General features: G+C 60.2%; 1 protein-coding gene across 11 annotated transcripts in view; it reads right to left on the bottom strand.

Moving 5' to 3' along the window:
* Window positions 1-17,063, bottom strand: part of LOC102394952 (myosin phosphatase Rho interacting protein) — a 92,889-nt gene that overhangs the window by 6,129 nt on the left and 69,697 nt on the right. For 6 of the 11 annotated variants that reach the window (XM_044939139.2, XM_025280401.3, XM_044939137.2 and 3 more), the window contains 10 exons: window positions 15,415-15,952; window positions 14,119-14,235; window positions 8,964-11,708; window positions 5,396-5,543; window positions 4,755-4,872; window positions 3,689-3,848; window positions 2,852-2,971; window positions 2,482-2,568; window positions 1,886-2,048; window positions 1,120-1,205 (listed from right to left, as the gene is read on the bottom strand). In XM_044939139.2, the coding sequence (XP_044795074.2) occupies window positions 1,120-1,205; window positions 1,886-2,048; window positions 2,482-2,568; window positions 2,852-2,971; window positions 3,689-3,848; window positions 4,755-4,872; window positions 5,396-5,543; window positions 8,964-11,708; window positions 14,119-14,235; window positions 15,415-15,952 (4,282 nt within the window). Of the gene's footprint in view, window positions 1-694; window positions 761-1,119; window positions 1,206-1,885; window positions 2,049-2,481; window positions 2,569-2,851; window positions 2,972-3,688; window positions 3,849-4,754; window positions 4,873-5,395; window positions 5,544-8,054; window positions 11,709-14,118; window positions 14,236-15,414; window positions 15,953-17,063 lie in introns of all 11 variants that reach the window. The other 5 variants (XM_044939136.2, XM_044939135.2, XM_044939134.2 and 2 more) reach the window with 5 other exon arrangements.

The following is a 17,063-nucleotide window of genomic DNA, read 5'->3' as shown; positions in this document are numbered from 1 at the left end:
CTGCTGTCTGGCCCCGAGGCCCCGTCAGCATCCCCGCTGCCCTCAGCTTCCTCACTGGGGCATCAACAAGCTCAGCTCAGCCGAGCTGGTGAACCCGCTCAGGAGTGACCCGGGCCCTGGACACCCGGCCCTGTGGGAGCCAGGAGTGTCCAGGCGAAGTGCTGGAGTCAGGCAGCCAGTGCTCAGCCCGTGCCTCCTGTCTCTGAGGTGCCTGGGTCCTCTGGGCTGGAAAACACTCAGCCCCTAGCGCCTGTGGTCCCCTTGCTCTGCTGAGCATCTGCCAAGCTATAGGCATGAGGCATCAGCCCCCTTGGCCTGTTAATCCTGGGGGTGGGGAGTGGGAACTACTTCAGCGATGGGAGGTTCTTGTCAAGCTTGCCTCCTGACAGAGGGAAGCGGTGTCCCAAGAGAAAGTAAGCACACACCATTCAACACGCAGGATGAAGGGCTGACAACGCCTGTGCCCCCCAGGATGTGGCTCTGGGCAGCCCGCCAGGCTGGGGGAGCACCCCTCTGTTAAGAGGTTACAGTTAACTCCCCGGAAGAGGTTAAGAAACTTCACATGGATCCTGTCTGTGCTGCTGAGCAGGAGGAACAAGAGTGACGGGAAAACGAGCTCCCGTGGAGGAGTGAGCAGTGCATGCAGGCAGCGCTCCTCGCGGGCAGCAGGCGAGTGGCGTGAGAGGAGGTTTACCTACACGACAGGGGGGCCGGGAAGCGGGTCGTTTCAGTTATCCCATGAGACCTGCTCAATTACGGACTGTCAGGGGAAGAGCAAAAACAAGACACACACACAGTAAATCCTAAGTGCAACAAGCTGGGCACCCCACCCTCCGCCCACCTTCCCGAGGGGTGCGCAGGGGGCAGGGGTCCATGTGGAGGAAATTGAGCGGACGGCGTCAGTGCGAACTGCAGACATTCGAGGAGCAGTCCGGATGGCAGGACGGCCCCCAGGAGCCCTGCCGTCACCGAGGAAACAGTCCTGCTGCTGTGCAAGGGGCACTTGGCCTGAAGCCCCAGCACTGACCTAGTGGGATGTGCATGACTCGAGGCACCCTGGGGACCCTCCGTGCAGCCCCTGGTGGGCTCTGCACACCCAGGGAAGGCCCCCAGACTCACCTTGGACCTGAGGCCTCTGAGCTGCCGGCCGACACATGACCTGTCTGTCTTCAGGAAATCAGGGTTGCTCTTGGACTTCATGATGTCTGAGAAGATGAAGAGGGCACACGGTGCTAGTTTTGTAAAACCCCCAGGACACACAAGTCTGAGGGCTTCCCAGCTTAGCATCGTCACCCACGTGACATCTCCATCACAAACCAGGGGAATGCCAAGCCCGTAACCATAAGTCATAAGATCCTCAGAACAAGGCTCAGGGAGGCGTGGAGGATGGCTGCGGCCCCGCTGCTGCTGGGCCCCTGCTGCCTGCCCTCCCAAGACCCCAGGCTCTAGCTTCCTGTACTGAAGGCTCGCTCCCCCTCTCTTGTGAAGAGCTGCGTGGTGACTAGCGGGCCAGCCCCCCGACTGTGGAAGCTGAGCCAGCTCTGTGCTCCTGTGTGAAATGCCAGGTCACAGGATGCATGTGCTTCTGGGTAACCCAAAGTCCTCTGGCCCCCAGACTCCTCTGAAGCAGCCGGTGTTACATCTGAGCTGAACTTTGCTGCCTGTGGCCTGCCTGCTTTTGGGAGTCCGTCAGGAAAACGAGAAACATGGCCTGCTGTCGTGAACATGTGTACCGAAGAGTGCCCCTTGTGAGCTGGCACCCGCCATGCCCTGCCCATGCAGCCAGGGAGAGAGTCTGACACAGAGAGGGCTCCTCTGCTGGATCAAGGGCAAGCACCCCGACCACCCAATTTCGAGAGAGAGAATCCAGAGCTGCATGACTTACCGTATCCGGACACAGGTGGGTTCTCCGGGGACTTCTCACCCAGTGCTTCCGTGGCGGCTTTCAGCTGCTCCTTCAACCTGCTGACGTCACAGTCGGCCTTCGCCCTCACAATGCTGAGTTCTGTGTAGATATCTTTGTACTTGTCACTGGCGTACTTCTTATCCTTGGGGACAAAAGGACAGCAGAGAGTGGTTACAGACAGGCTGGACTAGGGATGCCTCCAGAAGCAGAGGAAGCAGGTTGACCACACCTTGCAGAGGCAGAAACCAGACACAAAGTACAATAGGCATGGCAGGGCCCCGGCTCTGAGCAGGCTGGTGCTGCCTTGACCCCGAGGGCACCTCTGCGCTTCAGGCTGGAAACCCCGGTCTTGGCCACCCCAAGTGAGTCCGCCTCCAGGAGCACCCGCAGGAAATGGCCGTGCGCTGGGGCCCTGGGCCCCGCCAGGCGGGGACAGGACTGCCCTCCCTCATGTCCGCTGCCCCGCCCGAGGGCCACCGTCCAGAACACTCGTGACGGTGAACGCACTTGAGCCTCTGTGTGTGATCTCGACCCACGTGGCCCCACCCTCCAGGCCCTCATGGGACGTGCATTACCCGCAAAGCTGTCTGTAACTCGTCCTTGAGGGAGCTGATCTCCTGTTTCAGGTACTGAATTTCTGATTCCTTGACCCTTAACAAGACCTAGAGAGAGAAACAAGGGAGCTGCAGTGTCACGCAGCTGCTCAGTGTTCCGTTTTGGAGGTCAGCACTTGTGATGTGGTGGAAACCAGGGAGAGGGGCAAGGGAGTGAGGATGGGTTAAATGTAAAGGTCCCTGGGGCCTCGAGAGGTCCCATGCTGTCTGGTGGCTGACTGTTCTCTGTGTCCTGGCGTGACTTGGGTTTTCCCGTAAGCTGGGGCCACCCCTGGTCCCATGTGCGACTCGTGTGCCGCAAGCTGGTGAAGGGCCTGGCTCTGAGCCATACCTCTAACTCGTAGGCGTCCTTGCCCTGTGTGAGGGGCGAACCAGCGGCCTCGCCACCGGCGTCCCCAGTCAGCAGTGTCCGTAGCCGTGAGATTTCTGCAGCCAGGCGGTTGTTCAGCTCCTGGAGACAGCGACACAACCACAAGGTGCTCTCAGAGCTGCCTAGGGCTGTGGTCACGGTGCAGCCAGGCGTCTGAGTTAGCATGTGAGCTGTGACACCTGTGCAGAAGCCGTGTGCACGGGCCAGAGGTTTCCATGGAGCTGCCCCGGCAGGAGCCGCGCTCCCAGCTCGTCACCGCAGCCGGCGCTGAGCAGCTCCGTGTCCCCATCTCTGCAGGATTGGGGCCTTTCGCTGCCCTCAGCGCTCACTTCGTGTTCCTTCTCTCCAGCTGACAGGCGGTCACTTTGGGCCACTGCAGTGACCAGGTGAACAGCTGCGGGCCCAGGGTCTCGAGCCGGGGCCAGGCTGACAGGCCTGTCTGCTCGGTGCCTCGGGAGGATGAGTGGTCCAGTGCACACAGAGCAGCTGTCTTCAGACTAGACCTACCTTGAGCTGTTCCATCAGCAAATATTTGAAGTGTGCCCCAGTTTTCTAAGCAGCAGGCATGTTTTAAGAGAATAATCTGACAAAATCCCATGTGAGCACTGTATGGTCTTGACTGGGAGGTGTTTTAAACACGGTCCCAGCCTTGGGGATGGAGCCCTGGGCCCCAACCACACAGTGACGAGAAACAGAGCTCGAGGCTAGCAGCCGGCAGCGGCGGTGACTTCTGCCCACACCCTGGTGAAGCCGGACATTGGGTGGTGCCTGCAGAGCGGGGCCCCCCGTGAGGCTCACCTGGTTGTGGGCGTTGAGCTCCTGGTTCTCGCGCTGGCACTGCCGTAGGGCCTGCCGCTCGGCCTCCAGAGCCTGGGCCAGGTGGGCGTTCTCCAGGCACTTCTGCGAGTACTGCTCTGAGAGGACCTCCAGCTCACGCTGCACGGACTGCAGCTCCTCCCTGGGGAGAGGGCACCGCTCACTCCTCTGGCCACGCCCTGGGCCCAGCGTCCCCTTCACAAACTCAAGGACAATGGGACACCACCAGGCCGGGCAGCCACGAGAGCCCGTGCCCCGTCACAGCTGCAGGTGTGCGCCCAGCCTAGTGGCTCCGTCCATCCCCCAGTAGTCTGAACTCCTCCCCTGGGGTTCGGGGTTGGGAGAGCCTCACCCTCACACCCAAAACGCGCTGTTTCAGACATTCAGAGGTCAGAACTGGGCCATTTCTGGCACTGGGTGACAGCCTACACCAGCTCTACACAGATTTGGAAACCAAGGCCAAGAGGCTATAGACCCCTCCAGCTGAGGTGAGCTGCTGCCGCCGCCCGCCCACCTCTGCCGTGAATGTGGCCCCCCTGAAGGCGGCTCTGCATGGCCTGCGGTGGCCGAGGGGAAAGCTCCCGGGGTGCTGGTTCCCCTGACGGCACAGCTCAAGAGCAGCTGTGGGGTGGACACACCTCCCCCTGCTGTCTCGGCAGACAGCACTGCAGTGAGTGCTGTTTGAAGACGTGGGGGTTGTGGCCGCATCTGCACTCCCACCCCCCAGCTTCTGAAGCAGCGGCAGCTGACGGAGAGAAGGGATCCAGGGTTCTCCCAGGTGGGTCCTTAAGATATGACTGTTTAAGACCTCTTCTGCTGCATCTTACTTTCTCTGTTTTACTGATTGGCTTCTGTTCAGCTCAGTAATGGGACCACTTGGGCCGTGAGAGCAGTGCTGGGCCAGGGTGGTGTGGGGCGCCTTGAACAGGAGGCTCCGAGGGGGCTCAGTGCCTTGGGCCTCCACCCGCGCTGCCGGGACCCACGTCTCAGAGGCTTGTACAAAGACAGGCGGAAGGCACAGCCCGCCCAGCCAGCTGGCCCAACTCACAGGTACTGTCGCCGCAGGGCCTCGACGTCTGCGTTGACGCTGCTGATCTGGGACCGCTGGCTCTTCTCCAGCTCCCGCTCCATCTCCTCACGGTGGGCGTTCTTCATGGCTTCGATAGCTGTGGACAGGATGTGGCCCTTAGTACCGAGAGGCTTGGGGCGAGACCAACAGGAAGGGGATATCCCGCACTGCTGAGGCTTGGCCTGTTGGCAGTTGGGCCAGGAGGATTCCCCGGGAACTCCCCGACAAAAGGGATCGGGTAGGGTTTGGTTTTAATATTAAATAAAAAAAAAAACTGATTCCATAAACGTCCAATATAATATAGAACAAGCAGACTTTCGGGTTGGCCTGTCTTCTCTCTCAGTGCTAAGACCCAAAGCTGCTGTGGAACACAAAAGGAGGGAACGCCAGCCGAGGCCCATTGCTTGGTGCTGATGCTCCAGGCTCTGACGGACCAAGGCCCTGCAGAAGTGTCCACTCTCAGAGAAGTACCAACAGAGGCTGACAAGACGAAGACAGCCCCTCTGATGCACAGATGAGACTGGCTTGGGGCTCATGAGCTCCCGAAGGGCTCCTTAAGCCAGCCGTCCCCCTGGAGAAGTGTTAGAGCTGGTGCCCAGCTTGGGGAGAGCGACTCCCACCTGAGATGGTGGCTGCAGTCTCCTCAGCCAGGAGGCGGTCCTTCTCCTCTCGCAGTTTCTCCAGCTCCCGCTGGTGCTGCCTCTGCAGGTCCTCGATCTTCTTCTGGTGCGTCTCTTCCATGGCTGCAAACCCCCGCTCGCACGTGGCCTGAAAGGTGCACAAGGGGCTTTACCCACTTCCCTTCAGCTCCCTGGGCAAACTGTGACCGAGAGGACCACAGCCCCACCCCGCCTGGCCCCCGGGCGGGAAGCTGCTCTCTGGAGTGGAGCCCGGCACCAACTCACTCCCAGTTAGAAAAGGGTGTTCACCCGGTGAGTCCTGCCTGATTCCTGTGGTTGAGTTCCATTTCTCTGCAAAGAGCTGGTACTGTGGGCAGGAGGAGGCTGCCGTGGAATTAAAAACAGCCCACCCGGGCCCTTTATGGAGTGACTGGCAGGTAAGCCTGACAGGAAGACAGAGAGCATGGGAAGAGGCTGGCATGCCTGGTCTGAGTTAACCACTGACATGCTCAGAACCGCCATACCCTGGGCGTTGGGCACAGTTGTGAACAGAGATGAGTCTTGGTCAGCTGCTAGGAGCTGAGAGACCCTGTGAATGACAGTGACCCAGAACATGGAGCCGGGGGCCCAGCCCTGCCACTGCCCAGCTGGCCACTCTGAGATGGTCACTGAACTTCTCAGGCATGCGCTGAAAGAATCAGATTAGGGTGTGGGACATTTCCTTTTCCTTGTGAAGGAGTACAAAGAGGGGTGCTAATTACCAGGTGCCTCTGCTCATTGCATCGAGGTCACAGCAGAACTGCTCACCGGCCTGGTCTGAGCCTTGCTCCAGCCTGGCTTGGTTTATGACCTGGATGTGGGCTTGGGGAGCTAAGAAGTGGTCCGACTACCCCCACACCCACCCTGTATCCCCCAGGCCTGGCGTATCAGGTTAGTCTCCTGCACGGGGTGGGTGAGTGTGCCTGTGGCCGTCAGGGCTGATCTGTGCAGCTCTTTTGTGGATGGAGGCACACTGGGACCTCTCTAAAAGAGAGGGCTTCGCTCAGTAGGCGCAGGAACCGTGCTGCTCGGTTCTCTTTCAGAGTTGCAAGAACGTGGCCACGTCACCTCTGATGTAAATCTGGGGGATCTTCTTGTGCCTGGATCCAGGAAGGATACCAGGAACCCAGTCTGTGTCTGGGCACCTGTCTGACTCCCACAGGAGCAGACAGACCTTTCTGGACTCTGCAGTCAGCATTTTCACACTCAGGGTCTGCACTTCCCTGGGACAGACCTGCTGTCCACCACTCACTGGGCATTCCTCCTCACAGTGGCTTCCAGATGGAGCCCCCATCTCCTCTTTGCAGCTCTCACACCCCTGGACACCTGGAGAGTCCCAGAGCTGCCCTCCCACATGCTTTGGTTCAGTATGGCCTCTGGGTCAAAACAGGGGGGAGGGTCTAAGTCATAGTTTGATGGGAATGTTTTAGAGTATTTCAAGATAAGGGTCAGAACTCTTCTTACAGCAACACTCAGGTACTTCCTTGGAGAGCATATGTTAATCTGTAAACACAATTCTAACTTTTAAGACAGTGAACCCTGGGGTCAATTGGTTCCTCGATGACTACTGTGCAGAGGTGCCAGAAAAGGCACCAGCTTGCAGCTATCAGGAGAGGGACCAAGACCCCAGTCTCCCTCAAGTGACTGTTGTCAGCCCGGCACCCAGGAGAGCAGTTTGGTTGTAATTTCTGTGTCTCACAGGACCCAACGAGAACAGACTCAGGACAGAGAATGCTACCCAAGTCCTCAGCCTGGCCTACATCCCCTCAGGGGCCCAGCATGCACCCACATCAGCACAGGGGCTTCTTCCCTCCTGACTTCAGGCTGACTGCGCAGACCCTGAGTGTCAGGGGAAGCAGCTGGGATGTTACTTTCAAACCCAGGCTGGTGTGCCCTGACCGCACGGGACCGTGCAGCACTTTCCATCAAACCTTGAAACCTCCTGGGATTCAGAACGGCCTTCAAAAGGTTTGGACTGAGTTGGGAAAAGGCAGTGGATATACAGCCTGGCAGGTGCCAAAGTGTCTGCTAATGCCGAAGTGCTTATCACAGCAACACAGAGCCACCTCAGCACTGGACGTGGTGCCGGCTAGAGGAGGGGGACATGTGAGGAGCCTGGTGTTTACTGCATTCGTGTGGTAAGAAGCCCAAGAGCAGGCAGCCCAAAGCCCAGGCAGCTCCACACAGCTGAATGCTCCAGGGCCAGGAACGTCACCTGGACAGGCCAGGGCCATGGCGTCCTGCCCACCAATGGGGGTGTGAAACAGGATGGATGTGTTAACCTTGTGGAGAACGGAAGGCTGCCATCTCCTTGAGAGAACAACCATTCCCGCACAAGGCTCTCCACTGGATGCGGCCCCTGGGGGGGTGGAGGTGGGAAGTGGCCCTTGACACTGTGTAGCAAACACCCCTGTCCTTTGACAAGCCTGACTTTCAGCTCCCAGGACAGTTAGAAGGAGAGGAACCTTGCCAAGTCCAGGTCTGCATGGCCTGGAGGTGAGGGGGGGCCCCCACCGGGCTCTGCTGGGACCCCCTACGTCCACAGGCAGTTGAGGGGGAACAGCGCCTTTGGAGCTGAGAACCCCGTCCCAGCTGCACCCTGACCGCTCCGCGCTGAGACCTTGAGGCTCTCCAAGTCCCTCTGGCGCTCCTCCTGCAGGGAGGCCACGCCACCCGCCGGGTCCTGATGCTCCAGCTCCTCCCGCAGGACGTCCACTTGCGCTTCCAGCTCCCGGACACGCTCCCTCAGCCCCGCCACGGACTCGGCCTCGCCCTTGGCCGGTGAGCCGCAAGGGGGGTGGCCCTGGTAGTGGCAAAGAGTCTCCTGCAGGCACCGCAGGGTCTGCGAATAGTGCTCCTGGAGGGCCCGCAGCTCCTCCTCATGGATGGTCTGGAGCTCCCGGACCTTGAGCTGGAACCTGGCCTCCAGGGCCTGAACCTGCTCCACAGGCCGCCCCCCCAAGTCCTGCTCGGCCCTGGCCCCGGCGTCAGGCTGGCCCCAGACCCCGCCACATGCGGCCTGCAGCAGGCCCTCCACTTGGACCACCTCCTCCTTGGACCGCTCTGGTGGGGTAGCCAGGCTCGCACAGTGCTCGCCATGCACCAACTCCAGATGCCTCTGCTGCTGGTCCAGCTGGGCGACCTTGGTCTGGAGCTCCACATTCTCCCTTTGGGTGAAGGCGATCTCGTCCAAGTACTCGCCCTTCTGCTTGCGGAGAAGCTCGGACTCCCCCTGCAGGGCCCCCAAGGCCTGCTCATGCCCCTGGTAGGGGGCCCCCTGGCCCAGCCAGGACTCTTTGTAGCCCCGGAGCTCATTCTCATACTCAAGCCGGATCCTGCAGGCTGCGTAACACACCTGAGCCTGAAGAATCGCATCCTGAACTAATAAAGAAGAATACTGGCCAAGGCCTCCCAGACAAGCACGGCGCGAGAGATGCTGGGATGCCTGCAGGAGCTTCCGACAGTCCCCGAGTGCCTCCACAGAGGGAAGCGAGGTTAGGGAGGCAGAAATCTCCCCCAGGAGACTGGCCTTATCTTTCAGCTGCAGGGCAAGCTCCTCCTGAATAGCAGCTAAGACTCCAGAACTCTGGCTGGACAAGGGACAAGCCAGGGAGCCGGCTGGGTCCTGATGACTTGGTGCTTCTACCGGCGGGTGCCCGGCCCAGGACACCTGGTCACCGTCTCTGGTGCCCAGTGGAAGCTGCAGGGCTTCCGAGACCTGCTGCATCACCCTCTCAAAGGCAGGGGTCCGGTAGGCCCCCAGGACCTCCTGCAGCATGCACTTGTGCTGCTGCAGGGCCGCCTGTGTCCCCTGGAGGGTCTCCTGGACGCTCCGGAGCCTGCGGTGCAGGGACTCCCTCATCGAGCACGCGGCGAGACTGAGCTCAGCCCTGACCCATGTGGCGTCAGCCAGGGCAGGGGCTGGGGCTGGCTGGGCACCCGGCTGCCTGCCTCCCAAGGCGCTGGCTGCCTCTCCGCCCAGTGTCTCCAGGTGCCGGCTCAGGGACTCGACCTGGCTCCAGAACTCTCCATCCACCAGCACCTTCTTGGCCCAGGCATCTGCTGGGGCCCCCGGACAGACCACAGCACTTTCAGACTCCAGCCGCCACCGATCTGACTGAGAGATCTCCAGGAAGACTTGCGACACGTCCAACGTTGTGTTCCGTAGCGAGTCTGCAATCTGGTCTATGAGGGCGGCTTCCAGAGCTATCTGCTCAGAGAGAAGCTGCAGCTGCTCCTGCTCGCTCAGCGTCAGCATGTGTGGCAGCTGCTGGGATGGCTCCTTCTCCTCCTCCAAGAAGCCTGTTTCCCCCGTGGAAGCTGGCTGGGGACGCAGGGCCTGGACAGCACCCACAAGCAGGCTCTCCAGACCAGCCAAGGGCCCCGCTCCTGCGTCCCCTGGCAGGGACTGCAGCTGTTCTCGACAGCTCTCCAGGCAAGCCAGGGCCTGGCTGTTTTTCACCTGGAAGTCGCTGAGCTCCCCGACATGGCTCTCGACCACCTCCGCCCTGGCCTGTCTCTCCTGCTCCAGCTGGGCGGCCAGCGCGGTGACCTGGAGCAGGCTGGCTCGGAGCTGCTCGCAGAGCCGCGCCTCGGTGCTAGCCCACTGCTGGTGTAGCACAAGCAGCGCTTCCTGGCTCTGGCCCTGCTGGCTCTCCAGCCTTGCTGTCACGCCTTTGAGCTTCTCCTCGGTGACGTAGAGCTTGGTCTCCAGGGAGTGGATGATGGACAGGTAAGCGTCCGGGTCACTGGGCATGGGGAGTGAGCTGGGGGTAGCCTCCGATGACATACTTTCCTCCGAGGGTGAGCGCTCCTGACTGGTGTCTGAGGACACACTGCTGGCTCCGGTCTTCTCGCACCCGTCAGGGTGGGTGTACTTCTGACACTGGATCGTGGAGAATCGGATTCTTTGCCTCTTAATGCCAGGTGCCCCCTGGTCAGGTTTTGAGGACACTTCCGACCTCAGGGGCACCGTGCTCTCGTCTCTGCTGGGGCTGCTGTCCCCCAGCTCCTCCTCTCCTGGGGCCACGTCCTCCAGCCCCGAGCAGGGCAGGCCCAGAGGCATGCCGGCAGTCTGGCACTGAAGGCCCACACAAGTAAGGCTGTCCTCGGCATCCTCCAAAGACTCTGTGGCCACTCGCTGTTCGATCTCTCCCTCTGCCTGGAGCTTCCCGTCTGCCTCATCTACGCTGCTCCCCAGGGTGGATGGCCCCAGCACAGCCTGCTGCAGGCCCCGCCCCTCCCTCTCCAGCGCCTTCTCGTGTGCGTCCTGCAGGCGCCGCAGCTCCTCCTCCTTCTCTTGGAGCCGCGTGTGCGCGCCCTGGAGCTGGCCGGCCACCCTCCTGAAGGAGTGCTCCAGGCTCTGGTAGTCAGCCTCCCTTCCCCTCAGCTTCTCCTGCAGCGCAGCTACATCCCCATCGGACAGGGTGACACGGCCCAGCAGCTCTTGGAAGCGCTGTTGCGTCAGGTCGCGCTCATCGCGCAGGCTCTGCACATGCTCGGCAAGCTTCTGGATGCTGGCCTCCTTCATCTCCAGCTGCTCCTCCAGCCGCTGCACCGCCTCGCTGCCCTCGGACCTGGGGCTCAGCTTCTCCTCCTGCAGCGCCTCCACCCGGTGCTCGTGCTCCTGCAGCCGCCCCTCGAAGGCGCGGGCCCTGTCCTCTGCTTCCGCCAGGCTCCGCAGTAGCTCCTGCTTCTCCCGCTCGCAGCTCCCCAGCAGCAGCTCATAGTTCCTCTGCAGTTTCTCCTCCATCAGCCTCTGGGCCCGCTCGCTGGCGCCCAGCTGCTGGCTGAGGTCGGCGATGCGCTCCTGCAACTGCTGTACCTCCTTGTGCCGGTCCCGCTGCAGCGCCTGCTGCCGTTCCAGGTCCCGCAGCTCCTGAGTCCTCCCCAGCAGCAGGGCCTCTGCGCTCTGGAGCTTTCGCTCGCTGGTGCGCAGCTGGGCGCTGAGCGCGGCCTCGCTCTGCTGCCACTCCTCCAGCTGCTCGCGCACCTTGTCCTTCTCCAGCTTCAGCTCGCCCTGGAGCTTGGCCAGCGCCTGCTCCTTGAGGGCAAGCTCGGCGGCAGCGTTGCCCAGCCGCACCTGGAGGCTCCGAATCTCGGCCTCGTGATGCCGGATCGCATCCTTGGCCTCCCCGTAGCTGCGCTTCAGGGCCTGAATCTGCCGTGTGATGAGCTCCTGGCGCTGGCACTGGGCCTCCAGCTCGCCGTGCAGATCCTGGTTGACTCTGTGGAGCCTCTGCCAGGTGCCGGACGGGGAGGTGGCCACTTCGGTCTTAAAAAAACCGATGAAACACGTGTTAGTAACACTCGGCCTCCCAGTTCTGAGTGTCACACCTCTGGCCAGGGTCAACCACAGAAAGGCTCCTTTGTGGGTCTGTCTTTTATCCTTTGCAATTTTTTTTCCCCATTTAAAAAAAACTAACAAATCATCTCAATTTTTTGGTAAGCAGCTGTTTCCAGATAAACAGAAAACATGAACAGTAACATCAAAACAGCTCTAACTGCAAAGCCTCTAGGAGAAATAAACCAAACAAAACTGAATAATGGAGCAGAGTGGTAAGCAAACGAAGACTGCGGGACGAGAGACTCTGGCAGGAGGCGGGGGCGGGAACAGAGCATCATTTGTTTTGCAAAACAAAAGGCACATGGCTCTAGACCACAAACCCCACAAGAGCGCAGCACCCGACACGTTGCCCCTTCCTCCTGGGACAGGAGAAGGAAGGGCGGCACCGCTGGTGGACGTCAGTGAGGTGACATCCGAGACACTCGTGTGGGAGGTGGCGCCCGTCCTCCACAGTGACAGGAAGAACTAACCTCTACCTGCAAGAAGACAAAACGAGGGGGAACGGAAACCATGGAGTAAAACGTGAGAGTTAACAAAACAAACAAACCTTTGTGGAGTTCAAAATAACAAAGTGAAGCGTGCAGAAAATAAAACAGTTGAAACGAAACTCCTCAAACTGAAAGGCATGCAAAATACACAGAACTAACTAATGGAGGAAAAAACAAGAACACGAAGGGAGTGAGAACAGCTCAGCCTGAGAACTGGCCTGCCCATGGCTCCCTGGAGGTATGCTGGCGGGGAAGCCACAGGTGTGACACTCAGTTACGTAAGTTAAAAGACAGTCCACGGCCACACGTGCCAGCTCCTCCTCCCGGCTGGCAGCACGGCGCCCACCCGCCACCATGACCGTCCTCACCCGTAACCCCAGAGGCCCTCCTCGCTCACCCAGCCTTGAGATCATAAGCACAGTGAAAGCAGAGGAGGTTAAGAGTAACCGCCCTCTGACCTGGCAGGGAAGTATTAACATGTCTGGCCTGGGGGCAGGCTCATGCAACCATCAGGGTCAGACACAGGTGGGTTCTGAGGTTAGCAATGTGCAAAATCTGCTGCCAGTATCTTCTCGGCCTGATGTCGGCAGGCAGCCCAACTGGGGTTTTAAAAGGTGCTCCCCAAACCTGCAGGATCTCTGCACAGATGTCCCAGAAAGTCCTGGAGTGACATGTGCAGGAAAGAGGGGTGCCCCCACACCAGGTCCCAGGGCCTCAGGGTCTGAACTGGGCATGGCAACAACTATGGCTGAAGGCTGGGAGGAGGGCCCAGGGCACATGGGGCACCTCGGGCTGAGGCCAAAGCCGGGGAAAAGCAAAGCAGAAAAAACGTCCACCAGAGGGTGTTGCAGAGGGGGCAGGAAGACAGACTGCCCCGAAGGTCCACCGGACCAAGGAAACCATTGTGCTGCAGTCTGCAAATGCAGAGACGTATCACAGCGACTCAGGCCTGGAGAGTTGGGGGGCCCTCTGGGACCGTGTCTTGGTCTACACAGACAAGGAACCTGGTGCTGGGGGACAGGGTGCAGGATCTGGCGCCCTCAGCTTTGGATGACGAGACTCACGTTCTCAGTCCCACCATCCTGCTTTGCTCTTCCTGGAGCTCATCTGTTACCTCTCCCCACCACATATTTGCTCAGGGGGCAGCGGAGTGCTGTACCCCAGAACTGGAGTAGGGCCTGGAGCACTGCAGGACTCGCAGCTCACATCAGCCTGCCCTGCCCAGATGCCCTCCTGCCTGGTGAGACACCTGCAGCTCCCTGAGACCACCTGGCGACTGGCACTCTGACACAGAGACACCTGCGGGAGACGATGGGTCTGGACTCTTGGCTCGGGACTGGGCAGCCATGTTTCCCCCTCAAACCTCAGGCTCGGCAGAAAGTAAGAAGTGGGGCTGCCAGGCGAGTGGACAGTCCCAGGCTGCCCTGTGGGTGGGGCACAGACACGGTCAGGGGAGGGGACCAGTCCTAGCTCTGCCACAGGCTGATCCTAAGGAGGCACTTGCCTGTTCCTCAGTTTCTTCCGTAAAAGGAGACTAACACTGTTCTTGTGAAGTTAGAAATGACTTGCATACATGTGACACTGATTAATAAATGTATGTTGGGCTCTTTGAGAGCTGAAGAAAAAGACAACCAGAATTATCTTATTAAAAAACAAAAGAGCCTTAGCTGTAGAGGGTTCATCAGATTCTCCCAATGTTACATGAGCAGCAGAAGCACACTGTCCAGAGCACCTGCTCCTGCTACACAGGATCCTGGAGGCTGGCACTGGTTTTTGCACATTCCTAGCCTGCCTGGGTCCTGCACATGAAGCCCATGGGTGCCCAGAGGGTGGCAGCCCCTCAGCCCTACCTGCAGCACATAGCCCTCCCGGGCGCTCTGCTCCCGGCCCAGAGCCACCCTCAGCTGGTCCTGCAGCAGTCGGTTCTGTTCCAGAAGGTCTGAGGCCTCCTTCTGGCTCTGCTCCAACTGCAGGCAAAAAGACACACGTGTGAACCAGGATGGCAGCAGTGGTCAGGAGCAGCGCGGCATGGCCCTTGTGGTCCTCCTGGTCCAGCATGGTGGAGCTCGCCGGCAGGTGCACTTGTCAGGTCTACACTGCACCAACGGTTCAGCTCAGGCTGTGAATCTGCATGGGCGCCACTAGCTTCCAGCTGCTGGGGGCTGCACCAGGCCAGGCCCTACAGGAACAAGGACTCCATGCCTGTGTCTGAGGGAAGACTGCCCACTGGGTCCTTTGGGTGTCCTCAGCATGGCCAAAAAGGCCTGTGCTGCTCCAGGCAGGCCTTGTCCAAGGCTCTACCTCAGCTCCTACAGAACCCCCTTCGACCAGCTGGACACGATGTATTTTGTATAAAATCACGTTGGTGAGGATGGGTCCTCAAGAAGCAAGCGGCCTCTCACTGTGGTTCCTAGCAGCTGTGAGTCCAGCCATTGCCTCCTGCCCCTTCCAGCTGCAGGCTGTGCTGACTGGCACAAGGACCTTCGTATCAAACCCTGCTGTCTGAAACAGTCTCAGAGTCCAGTGTGTGTGGCCTGCTGACCTGCAGTCCAGCTGTTCAGAGCAATCTGATTTTGGACTGTTAATTTACTGTGTTTTGCCTCTATTATTGTATTAACAGTCATAGAAAAATGTTGACGCTAGTGGTAAATACCAGCCTCATGAATCTAACAAAATAAGACAAGAGGTGAAGGCAGGCGAAGGACCCAGCCTATGGTTTCATCAGACCCCAAAGTAAAGAGCACATCGGAATCAGCAGGCAGGCCGGCCATGCACACCCCTCCGGGCTTACCCAGGGTGCAAGGCTGCTGTGCCCAGACAGGAGCCTGCCTGTTCACTGTCCTCTCCGCCAGTGTACCCCAGAAACAGGGCAGGTGAAACACACACCCCACCCCACCCCACCCCCACCTCTGGCTCTCAATGGCAGTACCCACCCCTCTGGTCTATGGAAAGGCCTGGTGCGCACCTCCCCCTGACCCAGCCCTCCCCCCAGTACTTATCTGGGACCTGTCTGTGTGGCTGGTTTGCTGAGGGATCTACAAGCCCTTGGGCCTAGGCCCACGGCTCCTACACTGTTGGGCACAGAGCGGGCCAAGGAAGGGGGCTGCATGGAGTCAGCCAGCCCGCCCACCCGTCCTGGCCACTACCTCCTTCTCCAGCAGCGAGGTCAGCTCGGGTGTGGAGAGTCGGTCGCTGCCGTCTTCAGAGGACAGGTGCAGGGGGGCGATGGGCACCTGCTTCTCCTCCCGGAGGGGGGTGGTCTCCACCTGATGCCAGCGCTGCTCGATCTCCACATGCACATTTTGGGTCCTGAGCTCCGCAGCTGTAGGCGGCCCCATGCCCCGGTCAACCTCCATGCGCAGGGCCGCATCGTCTGCACTGGGCCCCTCCACGTCAGGCGTCCCAAAGCGCTTGCGCCGCTCCTCCCGCCGACGTGCGCGCTCCCGCTCCAGCTCCCCGGGCTCCGCCTCGGCCCGAGGGCCACCGGCCCTCTCCTGGGCCAAGGCCTGCTGGATAGGGCGGAACTCGGCCCAGTCGAAGGTCTTGGAGCGGCCCTCGCGCCTGCGCTCACGCGCACGGCTCCTCCTCTGCTCAGGGTCGGGCTCCCCAAGCTCCCCGTCCTGCTTCTCCAGCGGCCTCGTCTCTGAGGGGGAGCTGCTCCGGGCCTTCACCTGCGGCAGCGAGCTGCAGGGGCCGGAGACAGTGGTCAGGTGGGGCCCCCACCACCAGGCCCAGCCCCTGCTGTCATTATGTGCTTTTCCTGCTCAGCTGCGGTCCCTGGAGGGAATCCCAAGGGGCTCAGCCCTGCCGACAGAGAAGGAGCCGCAGACAACGGCCCAGAGGTTTCCTGCTGGGTGATGCTAGGGTCTGAGAGCCTTGTCAGGTTTGCTGGGCACAGCCACCATCCAAACCAGGCCATATGGGAGGGAAGCGTGTGCTGGGCCGGCAGTGACAGAGTGAACGGGAGCAGCTACTTTCCTCAAGGCTTGTGGGTTTTCAATAAGCAGGTAAGGAACACAGTCAGGTCCGTGTTTTAAAAAACCACCCTGGTGGCTGGTGTGACAGCCCTGGGACCACCTGTGGGCCAGTGAGCTGGCTGACCTAGGTGGTTCCCACGAGCCAGCACCACAAAGGGGCTCATTGGTCAGGACTCAGGAAGACTGGGTGGCCCACCTGGGCTGGATGGTGGAGGACACCCCTGCCTGCCCAGCAGCCGGGTGCACCCCCTCCCCCACAACCGTTAAGTTGTGGCTGAGGACAAGACCCCGAGACCTCCCCCTCAGCCTCTGGTCCCACTGAAGCCCTCAGCACAGGGTGGGAAGCCCCTGAGTGGCAAGGGCTAGGGCTGGGGTGCTCCAGGTTACACAGACAAGGAGCCTCCGGAAGAGGTACCCTCTGTCCTGGGGGCTTCCAGGTCAGGACCACATGCCTGGACACACTTCTGCAGGATGGACCTTTCAACAACACCAAACTGCAAGCTGGCCCAGGGCCTCAACTGTGTGATGGTCAGGACATCACACCACCTCTCTGCCACTCTCTCTGGAGAGGAAGCCCCTGTGACCCCACCAGATTGGGGCTGCAGCACATGGATTGAGCTACAACTTCTGGTGTCTATACCTTCCTGGGACATGCATGGCTTAGCTGCACTAAAAAAATCATCTTTTCCTCAAAGTGTAAAAACCCCCACACAGAGCAAACTGAGGCAAGCACCTCGGCTCAGACCAGTGACACTGGAGTCTCTTCCTGTCAGGAGGACGCTGCGGCCCTGACGTGGAGGGAAGGCACCTGTCCCAAG

Source organism: Bubalus bubalis, chromosome 3 (assembly GCF_019923935.1).
Source record: "Bubalus bubalis isolate 160015118507 breed Murrah chromosome 3, NDDB_SH_1, whole genome shotgun sequence".
NCBI classification, from domain to species: Eukaryota; Metazoa; Chordata; class Mammalia; order Artiodactyla; family Bovidae; genus Bubalus; species Bubalus bubalis.
This window is presented reverse-complemented; position numbering and strand designations above follow the sequence as displayed.